Raw genomic sequence first — 14150 nt, forward strand, 5'->3', positions numbered from 1 at the left:
AATGGTCTTGCAAATTTGGGGTGGGGAAGTGAAAGGACAATACGTATTTTATGGCAAAATACTATAGCCTACAGATATAGTATTCTATGGATAGCTATATGTCAGCTATGTCACTGACAATGTTATTCATGTTTAGGCCAACAGACCTTCATCAACTAGCACCATTAATTTCTGACAAGAATTAAAAAGAGGCTGTGAGGGATATAATTACAGTCTGTTCAATGGATTGTGTTGTTTAACTGACAAAGTTCACAAAGTTCAGCTGACAAAATTACAGAAAAAAAAACCTCACATTTGACAAAAACTCCATAAAACAAGTTGTGAGTTGTGAAAATTACATGATGTAGGACCTTTTATACAGTGCGTGCCAATCAGACTAAGTTTATTGACTCGTTAGGTATCATACTGTAGCTTTGAGTTGGCCCACTGTCTTTGACTTTGAAAACCCCTAAATAGTTTTGAGTTGGCATTATGCTGGACATTTTTCTGGGATCTGGCAACCCTGAACATACCCTGCTGAGCCTATTACTGCGCATGAGTTCCTGCCTCAAAACTGAAACTAAAGCGCAGTGTTTACGTTCAAAAAGTGATAACATTGTTCTGAGTGACACTGTGATATTGGGCCAAAAGTAACACTCTTTATATTGTGCTTGTCTTTTGAAAAGAAGGTAGCCTATACTTTTTTCTTGAAACACGTTTCTTGACGGTTACGATATCGAGGCTCGCTTTTTGCATACTGGATGCGGTTGATTTCCCTGACAACTGAAAGACGCCATCGGCAGATAAAAAGATATGGCGAGCCCGCTAAAGGTAAGTTTGTTAACAGTCATGCAAAAACCCATTTAACTGTATTTTTCTTTATTATTTATGGCCTTAATTTCAGGGCAGTAAGTTTCAGGTAAAAACAAACAAACAACAACAAAAAAAACGTTCATACTTTGACTCTGCGCATATAGGTGTAGGCTGTTATGAGGTTCTTAAAGCTTGTTTAGTAGTCTTTTGACCCAGTTTGATAAATTTAAGGTGTTAAAAAATCTTACATTTGATAGTCTGCACCCTGTTTATAAGTCAACTATGATTATTACTTTCAAATTCATTGCAGATATTTACTGAAGTGAGACTTAAGATTGATCCAGCCGCCATTCCGACAAATTCAGTTTCAAGCATTCTTCATGGCAAGACAGTGACACTTAAACGTGAAGGTGCATATACAGTTGCCATCGGGTCATTCCAAGATATTGAAGATATCCATAGAAAGTGTATAACTACACGATCAACATATGATGGAAGTAGTAATCTAAAACAAGAGGAGATGCGTCCGAGGGACCACACTGCAGCAGGTCTGGGACAAGCTCAAAGTTACTCTTTAGTAGTTCAGCCAGTTCAGGTTGATGAAGTTGTAATGCGTTACATTCAAGAAAAGAAATCTAAGGAACTTCACATAATAGAAAATAGGAATGCAGTTTCCATAAATCAGAACAAAAGTCATGTGACTTTTACGTCCAAGACTGGTAAGAACATACAAGCTCAATTCGCACGAGAACAGTTTATAACATTATATCAAAAGACTGCAACCGGGCTGCAAACTAGGACATACGCTTACAGTCCAAATATTACTGCACTTTGCAGTGCAGAGTTTCCAGAGCTCTTAATCAATACAGATCAAAAGGGTCTGGAACTGACCGGCAGCTTCATCATCCTTGAAAGATTAGACACATTTTTGAATGGGAGTGCACAGCATAGAATGGGAAGAATGTATCCACAGCACCAAACCCCAAGAAAAGCAAAAGACGATGACATACCTAACAAGCAACCTGTGAAACAAGAGAAATCAACAGACCCAGCCAAAGATGAGACATGTCCAATTTGTTTGGATTCAATCAAGACACCTGATTACACAGTTTTAAGTAAATGCAAGCACAAATTTTGTAAAGACTGTTTGGCTAGGGCTTTCCAGTTGAAACCAGCCTGTCCGATATGTGGAGAGATATACGGCGATCTTACAGGGACGCAACCAAAAGGAGGAACCATGACTGTCTCAAGGGACAGCTCTTCTTTACCTGGATACAGAAAATATGGAACGATCGTAATTGCCTACTATATACCAAGTGGACGTCAGGGGGTGAGTATGAATGCAATGAAGTGTAAGACATTCTTCTGCTTTGAGCAGTTCAATATGACAACAATCAGTTACACGTCGGAGTCAGAGTCTTTTGATTACCTCATACTCTGCAGAATGAACACCCAAACCCAGGCATGGCGTACATGGGTGCGTCCCGCATAGCTTACCTCCCTGACTCAACAGAGGGGAACAACGTACTGAAGCTTCTGCAGAGGGCGTTTGACCAGCGACTCACTTTCACCATTGGATGTTCATCTACCACTGGAAAGAACGATGTGGTGACCTGGAATGACATTCACCATAAGACGTCTCGTGATGGAGGGCCAACGCAGTAAGTAAACCGTTTGGGTGTTCTCAACATTTTCTGGTGGTTACCTCATCTCAGACAAGCCCTATTAATTATCAGCATTGTTTAATCTTAAATTATAGCCATAAGTGTTGTAACTATGCTTTTGTCTTTGTAGTTATGGTTACCCAGATCCAGACTACCTGAAACGAGTACAAGATGAACTGAAAGCAAAAGGAATTTACTGATTTTAAGATCTTAACTTTGTAATCAATAAAAACACTAATAAAAAAGTAAGGTTATATTGCAGTCTCATGATGACCAGCCAATTACAGGCTTTTTTTTATTTTATTTTTATTTTTTTATTATACAGCCACTTTATATGTTTAACACAGTTTAGGATGTACTGTATAAATTGCCATGTTTTAGTTTGTAACATTGTTTCTCTCATGCTGCTTTATGGGATTAAAGAGTAGGAGAAGCAGTCACATTCTGCTTTAACTGTAAACCTTATAGTCAATACAATAAAGGATCACATCTACAGAAATTAGATTTTAAAGGCACAGTATGTAAGTTTTGCTGCTAGAGGTCACTTAATCAAAACAATAACAAAGGTGCAGTTTGATGATGCCGTGAAAGAGTGTGGAAAGCAATCAGTTGATGAAGCAAATGCTAATGAGAGACACACGCGTGATGAAATGAAATAGCCGCAAGTGCTGAATTTGACAAATTAAAACTGGGGGGTAAGGCAGCACTGTTTTACTTGGTCAAAACAATCATACGAAAATACATCTGAGTAAGTTATGTTATTACTCTACTACATTGCAGTAAGCTAGCTAGATCGATATTAGAATATCATAGATGAAAACTGGATGAATTGTGTTGCTAAAAGGAAAAAAATATTGTATGATAGAGAAAATGCTGCATTACAAATAAAGCTCTTATTTTGCTGTTAGCCACTTGACAGGATAGCATTGTCTCTGAGGCCCCGTTTACACGAAGGGAAGACGCAGATATTTCCCTGTGGTTTGGCCTCTCATTTACACGAAAACCCCGTTTTTATCTCAGAAAACGATTATTTCGAAAAACTCCGGCCAAAGTGGAGATTTCTGAGAACGCCGGTTATGTGTTGCTGTGTCAACTGGGAGAAACGGGGTTTTAGGTTCTCAAACGTCACATTATGCGCCAGAAAATGCTTAACGTCATGTGAACGCCCTAGGAAGTCGCTCGTGTTATTCATTGTTGTCGGTTATGAGGATTCAGATTGGCTTGCATGGCTTTATCCTTCTCCCTACACTGCCGCCCATAGGTTTGGCATAGTTATGATGGTGCTCGACGATGTATTTATGGGGGTTGATGTAAGGCCGTGTGTCCACCAAAGCGTTTTTTCACATAGCTGGCGTGTTTTTGTTGGGCATTGAATTGTTTTCAATGGGAGCGCCGCGTTTTTAAAACGCCATGAGCGTAGCGAGGCGCTGAACGTTTTTTTCACGCTGAAGCGCAGAGAGTTGAAGAATGTTCAACTTTGGGTAAAATGCTGCGCTCATCACTGTCACTTTTTACCCAACCGACCAATCACAGTGGAGGAGGGGCGGGACAAATACCACACCGACCAACTGTCACAAATTCTTTCTGTACAATGACATCAACCAGCAGAGCTAACCGAACAAAATGGATGAAAAATACATTTTTAGTATGAAACAAATTATCTGCGTACAAGTAAACTGTGCTGCGGATATTCTGTATCATAGCAACGAAGCGTCTCAACTGAAAAAAAAAAAAAACGCTCTCAAGCACCCACAGCTAGGCGGTTTCAGCAGAGCATCTAGCGTTTTCAGCTGGCTAAAAACACTTTGGTGGACACACGGCCTAAGTGACACCTTTTTTGAAAATGATGTTGTGTGCACGATGTTATTATTGAAAACGGAGGGGGGGGATATTTGTTTCTCTAAATACTCGGCTATGTGTAAATGTGGCCTTAAACCTGTACAAGTTTCTTTCTTCTGTTGAACACTAAACAGGAGTGTCACGATTTGGTTATGTTTCATGTTCGTTTCATGTCTGTCATGTGATCCCCTGTTCAAGTCATGTGATCCTGCCATGTGTTCCCTTGTCCGATGTGTCATGTTGTCATTGGTTCATTGTTCACAGGTGTCCCTTGTCTTGTCATTGGTCTTGTGTGTATTTAAGCCCTCATGTTTGCCATGAGTCTTTGGCAAGTTTTGATTCACTGTAACCACAGTTGGTAAGTGTCATGTCAATGTTTCATGTTTTTGAGTCCATGCCATGCCCTCAAAAACATGAACATTGACGTGACACTTACCAACTGTGGTTACAGTGAAACAAAACTTGCCAACGACACATGGCAAGCATGCCATGCCTTTGTTTTATGTTTGATCTTGTTATGTTCGTAAATAAACTGCACTTGGGTTCTCTCTACAACTTGCCCTTCAGTGGAACACTTTACACTGAGGCACATAAATCAAGAAAATGAGATTCAAACAATTAAGACGAACTGTTTTGAACTATATAACAAACAATTCGTTTTCTGTTGATAAAAGCATCCAAACAGTTGCTCGCCTGTCTAATAAAACACATTAGAGCGTCTTTGGTGTTTCCATGGATTCTACGGAAGTAAATCGAGGGTAACGCTGATGTGACGTCATTGACAGGCAACGCAATGGCCCGTTACACTGGTTAAAATTGCAGATTTCACTTTGCAAGTGCATGTCAACTTATTCTACCAACCCTAACTCCTTATTCTACTACCCATAACAGTCTACTAATACTCTGAGAGTTAGTTGAATGTAGGTGCAATGTTACTTAATCAACAGAATGTTTAAAGGTGAACATCAAAGTAAAGTCTAACTGACTTTCCTGTGCCAAATGTCCTGGCTTTCAGCCAGTTCAAGTCAATGATTGACCTTTCCTAACACTGATTTGCAGAGATATGGCTTAATTAGTAACATATATGATTTTGTGAGAGAAACAACCATAGGAACACTTGGAATAATTTTTATTTTGTGCTTCAGAGGACAGACACTTGAAATAAAATTCCTCTCTGTTCCACAACTTTATGCTAAATTATTGTCATGCACCGGTTCTTTCAGGCACTTTATGGTAGTAAAAAATGAACATCTGCATTGCGTTTGGAAACTGATCAAAGGTAAGTGGGGCTAGGTGGCACACTTCTGTGTATGAACATCTGATTTCAGTTATAAGGAAAAAAAGACAAAAATGTGTAAATTATAGGCAAATTTGAATTTAATGAACATAAACAGATACATAAGCTACTATTTCCATAACTTGTAAAAAGCCAAAAAGCTCGATCTGTTCGCAAAATAAGGAAAAAGTAAAAACGTACTACAGAAAATATTTGGCCTCCTGTGTTGCTGTGGCATTATTTACAATATATACAGTATTTTCACATATGACAGTATTGTCAATTTTGCCATTAAATCCTTATCTATCTATAAGGCACCAAATGCTAATAGCATGATCTCTCTTTTTTTACCAATTTGTGCAGAAAATGTACAAAACTATACAAACAGAACTATAACGAACAGTCCATAACAATGAAGGTAAAGTAACAAAAAAAAGTTGAAACAATTATGATATAGTTATGTGTACATGCATGTAAGAACTAACCCCTATTTTAATCCTTTAAAGAGATATTTTTTTATAGCTGATCAGATTGTGGATTTGATGGAATACTCATTGTAATAAATCTGATTTACATCCCTTTTTTAGTAATGACAAACTTGACAATGCGTGACAATGATTATGTAAACTTTCACTTTAGATTAAATGTAATATTGAGCAATCAATTGAATCTACAATGGAATATATTGCAAGTGAATATCATGTGGATTTACCAGTATTTCAGAGTCCCATGGAAAAATACAAAAGACTTTTCTGCACACAAAATGATCAATACTACATATTTGACGTGCCCATTTTTTAATAAAACCCATAATTCTGCCCATAAGTGAGAAGTGTTGTGGTGCTACATCTCGACTATGTAAAAGTTGCATTTCCTCAAATAATATTTTTTAAACAATTTAATGAATTTTAATCAAATGTGTTACCTTTATGCACAGGTTCTAATTTCTATGTTGGGTGATCGTTCTCAAAAATGATTTAAACGACTGAAAGTAAAGTTAACAACCACACAGGTGTCTAAACATCACTATAAATAATTGCAAAACTTGAACAGAACACTCACACATTTGAACCTTCTGTTAATACATTACAATGTAAAAACAACAAGCAGCAAACACGTATTCTGCCTTAAAATCACCTTACAAAAAAGATTTATATTGAAAAGACAATTTACAATTGGGTGTCGATTTTGTCCATTATCAAAAAAGTCTGTAACCATACCAAGGAAAACAAGTTGTTTGAAAACGTCAGGAAAGCAGCATGCATTTTATGTTTAGTTGTTGCTGCCGAATATATAAAGTGTTTCATTTTTTTACGTTTTAATCTTTTTTATATAGTTGGTATAGTCACTCACCAAATGTTACAGCAATACTGTATATTTAAAATGATCAAGTTAATGAAGTGGCAGGTTCGGTAAATCTGGGCAAATTCTAAACTGAGGCCTTTAGAAATTGTAAACTGACAGCTACTTTTAAGTAGCATGACATATAAGCTGTAGCACAGGGATTTTGTTTTACACTACATTTGTCAAAGCTCTTCGTCAGCTGTAAATGCAGTCAAAATCAGGAGTTGCTCGCTCGTGTTCAGCACAGTCAAACAATAAATACATCTGTCTTTGAAAGGCATTTAAGATTATATGGAAGTTTGAAACTATCATACATTAAGAAAAATAAAGTGCATATACAGTAGACACCTTTTGTATACACAAATTAATGTACTTTAACAAGTACAGCTCTTAGTAAACAAGGTCAGATGGTGCATATCCACACAGGAATATTGTATTTTCTCCAAGAAAGTCTCAAAATACTGTACTTCTTCAAAGTGCTTTCATTTTTTGTATCTTTACAAAAAATAAGTAGTCCATCAGTTGAACTGAGAGACATACCATGCTCTTTCAAAATGTACCTTGTATTTATAAACTTAGCAAAATGCTAATAGTTTGAATAGCCAGTGTAAATATGCATGTATCCCAGGGGAACAGTATAAATAGTGTATTTTGAAGATTGTGAATATCCTTTTTGTTGTATGTCTGTGTGTTCTGTGGTTACCAAAAAATACATGGAATTGGCCTCCTACGCTCAAATGTCCAGCTTTGGGAAAGAGGTCAAGGCAGCGGTATTGTGTTCAAAATCTTTCATCCAGTAGCCGTTTGATTGCCGATGACTCGCAGGATCTCCCTATGAATACCAGGGTCCTGTGTGTTTATACTTGTGTCACCTACCTGTCCGTCCTCATAACTAGTTGACACAGAGAAAAAGGAGAGTTTCGGTTCAATTTCAGTTCAGTTCTTCAGCTAATAACAAACTCATCAGATGTGCTGCTTTCTATGTTCTGATTGTCAGTTTGGGAGATACAGACTCAACGTTTTTACAGATACACATTTAGCAACACAGATATATATATATATATATATATGCTGAGATAGATTTAAATGTACTTACACAAAGAAAAAACGTGTGCAGACATGATCTGTATTTGGAACTACCCAGATGTCACCATGCTTGTGCAGGTCAGGAGATGTAATAGCTGTTATATAAAAGAGAGAATATTACCTTTTTGTTTTTTTAAAGATTACAGATGAAGATGTAAATCTGTGTAAAGGCAGTAAGGTCAAACATGAACCTTCACATAAGGCTATGCATTTCAGGTTGCGGCTCTGCAGAAACTGGGGGTTCTGGCCTTTCTTCTGTGACTGAAAGCAAAAGAAATGTTGTGGACCAACAGGTTTCAGATACCAAGTATGTTTGATAAAGGTCTTGAAGAAGAAAGTCATTCAACTTATGATTTTGTGTCAGGTGCTTAAAAAAACGAAATACATTCAATACCTGCAAATTAATATTGGTCTTGTTGGCAGCAGTTTCATCTTTTGAAGCAACTTTCTGCTGTTTTTTATTCATCCCTATGTGGAAAAGCCACAGTATGAATAAAAACAGCATATTCACATGTAACAAGTTTTTAAAAATATATGTATAATACTTTTTTTGTTTTATTGTGCATATAGTCAAGTACAGGACACATCAGTATCAAACATCTTGGAAGAAGATTTTAAGACCTGAGTAGCCAAAGGATATGCTTGATAATGGACTGAGATAGATTCCACTCCCATAGATAGCGCCATGGAGCTGCAAATAAAACAATGATTTAGTATGCAAACCATGTTTTACTTTTTCTCAAAAGGTGAAGTGTGTCTGCTTAACTAACCAGAAACTTCATACGGTTTCTATACACCACACCACACACCGCTCTGCACATTTTGTATGTCTTTCTTTTCTGTCACACTTACTGTCTCAATCAGCACCCTAAATTCAAAGGTCGTGAACAAGTATATCATGTACATTAATTCGGGCACTGATAAGGACAGTAAAGGACGCTGGCTCACAACACATTTGGGACACCGATGACTCTATTTCCAGCGACATGACAATGTTTTCATTGCACAACATCACAACTGGTATTTTTGAACAACAGCAGAACTTTTTAATGTTATTTAAAGCTTGTTACATACTGTATGTGTGAAAGCAAGATTATGTTCTCTGTCTAACGATGCATGTTTATGCAGACAAAAAATTAAATAATGGTTTGTATTTTAAAAAATATCTATTGCGTGTCATTGAGTTCCCTAGTGGAAAATAAATATACTAAAATGTATTTGAAATACATTTATTTTATGCTAAGTATATTACAGATACATTTACATATTTATGTACTTAATATAAATACCCTGCAATTGTACTGTTGGTATACTAAATTGATATACTTAAAGTCTGCTAAACTGTAACAACTAATTTTGTACATAATGCACTTTAGTTATCCAGAAATAGTGCTGAGGTCCAACTAAAGATATACTTAAGTATATGTGATTGTGCTAAAATGGAACTATTGCAAAATATACTTTCGGTACACTTTAAGGGCCCTATTTTAACAATCTAAGCGCATGGTCTAAAGTGCACGACGCAAGTGCACTTAGGGCGTGTCCGAATCCCCTTTTGCTATGGTTTAAAAGGGTTGTCCCTATTCTCTTAATGAGTAATGGGTGTGTTTTGGGCATAACATGCAATAAACCAATCAGAGTCTCATCTCCCGCTCCCTTTAAAAGTCAGCTGCGCATGCGCCATGGCGGATTAGCTAATTACATGGCGGAATTTGCAAGCAGAAAGACTGAACGCTTCTTCGGAGAGGAAATGGATCTGCTCGTGCACAAGGCTAAAGCACACAAGCCGACCATCTACGGGACAAGCCGGATTCCACCATATCTTTATGTACACTATAATAATCTTTTACATTGTAATACATTTTAATATTTGGCATGTTTGTGTGCTGCTGCGCATCCCTGTGTGTGTAATGCACATGCGTTGTGCATCCGCCTATAGGCGCATATTACTAATGCGCTCTTTAAATAACAAAAAAAAATAACTTACTTTACTTTATTGTTTATTTTTACAGGGACAATGCACAATTAAGAGTAATTGCACCAGAGTTAGCTAACAGCTAGTATATTGCGCCATTGACTTTAGACCAGGTTTCAGTTGGTCAATGGCACAGTCTATTACAGTTGCCATAAAATAGCAACGCGCCAACAATGCGCCTGAACACACCTCGTTTTCAGACCATCACGCCCATGGGTGAACAGATGGGCGCAAATGCATTTGCTATTTAAACAATGTGGCGCAGGACGTGAAAATGATAACTGCTTCAGGCTGAAACTAGCAAAAAAAACACTTGCGTCGTGGCTGGCGCTGCATTGTGCCGGGTGTATGATCATAGGGCCCTAAATATCTTACATTTAAAAGAGTTCATACTGTCCTTACTAATAGTGATATTAAACACCTTTTAGACTTGATATTAAGAAATGTGCATTGTGCAATAAAGAAGAACTCCAAATAAAGTTTAATCATAATATTTATATCAGTAAGTCTAAAATGATATGTCAATAAATATGTTAATGGATTTGTAGTATACTTCGTATGAAATAAATGTATTTTGGTATAGGTTTTTTTCACTAGGGTCGGCTTGTGATTTATGTTCTGTGCTTTAGAACTTCTGTTAAGGGAGCATAGTGAGCATCAATGCTCGCTGGTTTTTACAGTGCATTGCAGGACTTTTTAGGGAGCAGCGTTTCAGTGCACTGGAAGGATTTTGCGACAGAGAAATCTCTTAAAATGGCTGACACCCTGATCAGTACCCTGATAACTGAACTAGGGAGCTGATTGAGACATACCCTTGGTTCAGTTCATGGAACTCACACCTAGTGAGCTGATGATCTAAATCAGGTGTTCAATAAGGAATTGAAAATGAAATATGAAAATACATTTTCATACAAAATGTGCAGAGCAGTGGCTCCCCAGAACCAGTTTTGAAAAACATCGTCGTACACAACTGACATTGCAGATCGTTTTTTCTTCTAATAATAAATAAACCTCTAACAGTGTTCAGAAAATTCACTATTAAATTATTAAACTACTAAAATTTCAACTATTAAAGGGATAGTTTTGTCATATTTACTCAACCTCAAGTTGTTCCAAACCTGTACGGGTTTCTTTCTTCTGTTGGACACAAAAATAGATATTTTAAGGTAACCAGACAGTTGACGGTAGCCATGGAAATCCATAGTAGGAAAAAAAATTACTATGGAAGTCAATGGCTACCGTCAACTGTCTGGTTACCTTAAAATATCTCTTTTTGTGTTCAACAGAAGAAAGAAACCCGTACAGGTTTGGAACAATTTGAGGGTAAGTGAGGGTTTCATTTTTGGGTAAATTGGACTGCATTTATATAACGCTTTCACAGACCCTTCATTAAAAAGATCATCATTTGTGTTCCGAAGATGAACGAAAGTCCTTGGAACGACATGAAGGTGAGTAATTAATGACAGAAGTTTATTTTTGGGTGAACTATCACTTTAAGATGTTTACATAATGCATTATGCATAAATATACTATCACATCATATTTCCACAATAAAACCACTGGCTTCGTCCAAACTTCATCCCAGTTTTATTACATTAAAAACTGTATCTGTATCACAATTAGAAATAAGTACCTGAAGCCTTGTGTTTGATGCCACAACCAAACCATTCCTCAAAATGGAGTGCCAGTTTTCTATGTGTGATCCACTGAAAGTGATAGAAAGAGAGATAGAGAGCCAGTCAGTTTGTCTTTTTTTAAACTGAAAAATTAACAACTACTGTTCTCAAGTCAGCAAGAAACTTCACACCTGTACAGTTGTGGTTTTAATTAAATTTGTGCAAAAGACAGATTTGAAACCTATTCTATGACTCAAACAATCTATGGGGCTGTTATATGCTTGAATCTTATTGGTTGACGAACGTTCTAAGCCAGGTGTGCAATCATTTTCAGGGAAAAGCAAGGCTGATGTATTTACATGTCCTTGTACATGTACATGTCCTGTTCTTGAAGCAGATAAACTTACAGTTTCGCTATTAGTAGAGACGCTGGTGCCGAACACTGTTGAGAGACGTACAGACTCAGGTAATTCACACACGCTTAATTCTCTCTCTGCTATCAATGGCTCAAGCCTCCATTACTAGCTCTAAAATTTCGTTTTGGAAGGCGTGGGATGAGATGAGTAAGAAATTAGTCCTACACACGAGCGTTTTAAGGATGAAAACCTGACAAATGTCTTGAAATACAACATCTGAACAATGTCTTGAGGTGTGGTAACCGCACTGTGGTAACGCCGAATAACTGACTCCGGTTCACTGAATTATTCGAAAATAAATAACGCATAACTCCTTTCTCGTCGTGGCCGCATTACCACCTCGGGTGTGCATTATTTTAGAATAATTCAATGTCCCGTCGTCAATTATTCCTTACATATAGTTTGCTGCACAGCTGAATCGCAACTGAACTGGTTACGACAGCTGGAACCGACTTCCTCTTATTGCGACAGTGAAATGCACTGCAGATTTAGTATATTTAATATTAGAGGACAATCACAAAGCCATGAAGAATATAAAGTGAGAAAATGTCTTTTCTGATACAGTAGGTCTTACAGTGCAAACCTGGCTTGTGGCTACAACATTTGTTCAGCACACCCACAGACCATTCAGACTGCCTGATTCACATTGCACACAAAACTGCCAAGAGCTCCAGCAAGACAGATATTATAATATACTTTGGGAACAGCTAAAAAATATTTTACTTATGCCCTGTTGTACCCCAATCACGAATTTATGAATTAGTAATGCTGTGGGTCAAATTTGATTTAAGGATACAAAAAGCTCAGTTTCTTAGGTGTTTAAAATGGAACTTACTGAAAAGCAAAGGTACTCCCAAAGAGGCCTTTGGCAGTTCTAAAGTTGGATTCTTTGGCTGGCGGACTGCTGAGCAGGAGGAACTGATGGGGTGTGTGCATGAACTTCAGTTGCTGTTGTGGTAGAAACAAGATATAAGAGCATATACTTGAGACGCTAAGCCTAAATCATTTTCTCTGCTTAAAACTTTGAAAAGTTTCACAGTGCCTGTGAATTTAAAACTCTCTTCAAAAATACAGAAGAACTGAAAGATGGCTTCTAAAAGAGTCATGGTTCTCTCTTAGGGAGGTAATGCCAGCAATTCAATGAAAGATTAATCATTATGCGTCTAACTCAGATGATCTTAACCTAGATCAGAGACATTTTCACATTCTTGTGGCATTTGCAGAAACATTTATGGAAATCATAACAAATGCTTAAGATAGATACAAGACTTACTCTAGTAACAGGAAGCTTCACTATGTGTGATCTGTTACTGGATATCACCCTGTAAAAAAAATGGATTTATCAACCAGATACTCCATTAGGTTTGAAACCCTCCGCTGCAGGACTGTAGATGCATTTAAATACTGTATATGCGTGATTGTATGTCACATGATCATACTGACTGTCCAAGGTACAACAAAGATGGATGCACACACTCTCCATGACTATGTAATTAGAGCTATTATGAGAGCTGACTGTCACATTTACACATCATTAAAATGCAGGAGCGGAGTAGATAATGATTGAAGTGTCATTCAGTCATACCACTGCAGTAGAGGGTGAGCCAAAGGATCGTGCTTGTCCATTTGTCTCTTTATCTCCAGATATGGAGCCTGTGCAGAAAAAAACAGCAACAATTAAAATGTCTAAATGCTCCTCCATTAGGAATCAAAGCACCGGCTGATTACTCTGAAGACTTATGCTATAAAAGATACAGGGATTGTGATTTGAACAACTAGGGCTATCAATTCAATCTGTTAAATATAATATTTTGCAGAACATTTGTTTTTACTGTTACCATAAAAAGTATATAAATACTTTTATATACAGTATACATTTATAAAATGTTATAGTATATAAAAAAAAGGGTAGTGTAGTGTGGCTACACTTTATTTTAAGGTTTTGTAATTATACATTTAAGTACTGAGTAATATTAATTAACTACATGTACAGTAATTACTTTAGGGCTAGGGTTTGGTTTAGGGTTAGTTGCATGTAATAATCATGCATAATTTATAGTTATTGCTATAGCAACTACATGTAATGTGAAACAAGGACACTGTAAAATAAAGTGGTAACAAATGAGTATATTAAATTATTAT

The 14150-nt window shown here is 37.0% G+C and overlaps 2 protein-coding genes across 3 annotated transcripts in view; one reads left to right on the top strand and one right to left on the bottom strand.

The window, feature by feature from the left end:
• Positions 1–532: 532 nt before the first annotated feature.
• LOC308690675 (uncharacterized protein) lies at positions 533–4846 on the top strand. The gene is made up of 4 exons (XM_081365303.1): positions 533–810; positions 1103–2122; positions 2236–2453; positions 2587–4846. The coding sequence occupies exons 1-4, from the start codon at positions 793–795 to the stop codon at positions 2654–2656; spliced, it is 1326 nt and encodes a 441-aa protein (XP_081221429.1). The 5' UTR covers positions 533–792; the 3' UTR covers positions 2657–4846.
• A 561-nt stretch (positions 4847–5407) lies between these two features.
• parp8 (poly (ADP-ribose) polymerase family, member 8) overlaps positions 5408–14150 on the bottom strand; it is a 34533-nt gene continuing 25790 nt past the window's right edge. For both annotated transcript variants that reach the window (XM_081365302.1, XM_081365301.1), the window contains exons 18-26: positions 13594–13661; positions 13282–13330; positions 12844–12956; positions 11610–11682; positions 8623–8692; positions 8396–8469; positions 8193–8262; positions 8012–8096; positions 5408–7807 (exon numbers count right to left, since the gene is read on the bottom strand). In XM_081365302.1, coding sequence (XP_081221428.1) covers positions 7705–7807; positions 8012–8096; positions 8193–8262; positions 8396–8469; positions 8623–8692; positions 11610–11682; positions 12844–12956; positions 13282–13330; positions 13594–13661 — 705 coding nt within the window. In that variant the 3' untranslated portion in view covers positions 5408–7704. The remainder of the gene's footprint in view (positions 7808–8011; positions 8097–8192; positions 8263–8395; positions 8470–8622; positions 8693–11609; positions 11683–12843; positions 12957–13281; positions 13331–13593; positions 13662–14150) is intronic.

The sequence above is a fragment of the Scardinius erythrophthalmus genome, assembly GCF_964197995.2.
Source record: "Scardinius erythrophthalmus genome assembly, chromosome: 5".
Taxonomy (NCBI): domain Eukaryota; kingdom Metazoa; phylum Chordata; class Actinopteri; order Cypriniformes; family Leuciscidae; genus Scardinius; species Scardinius erythrophthalmus.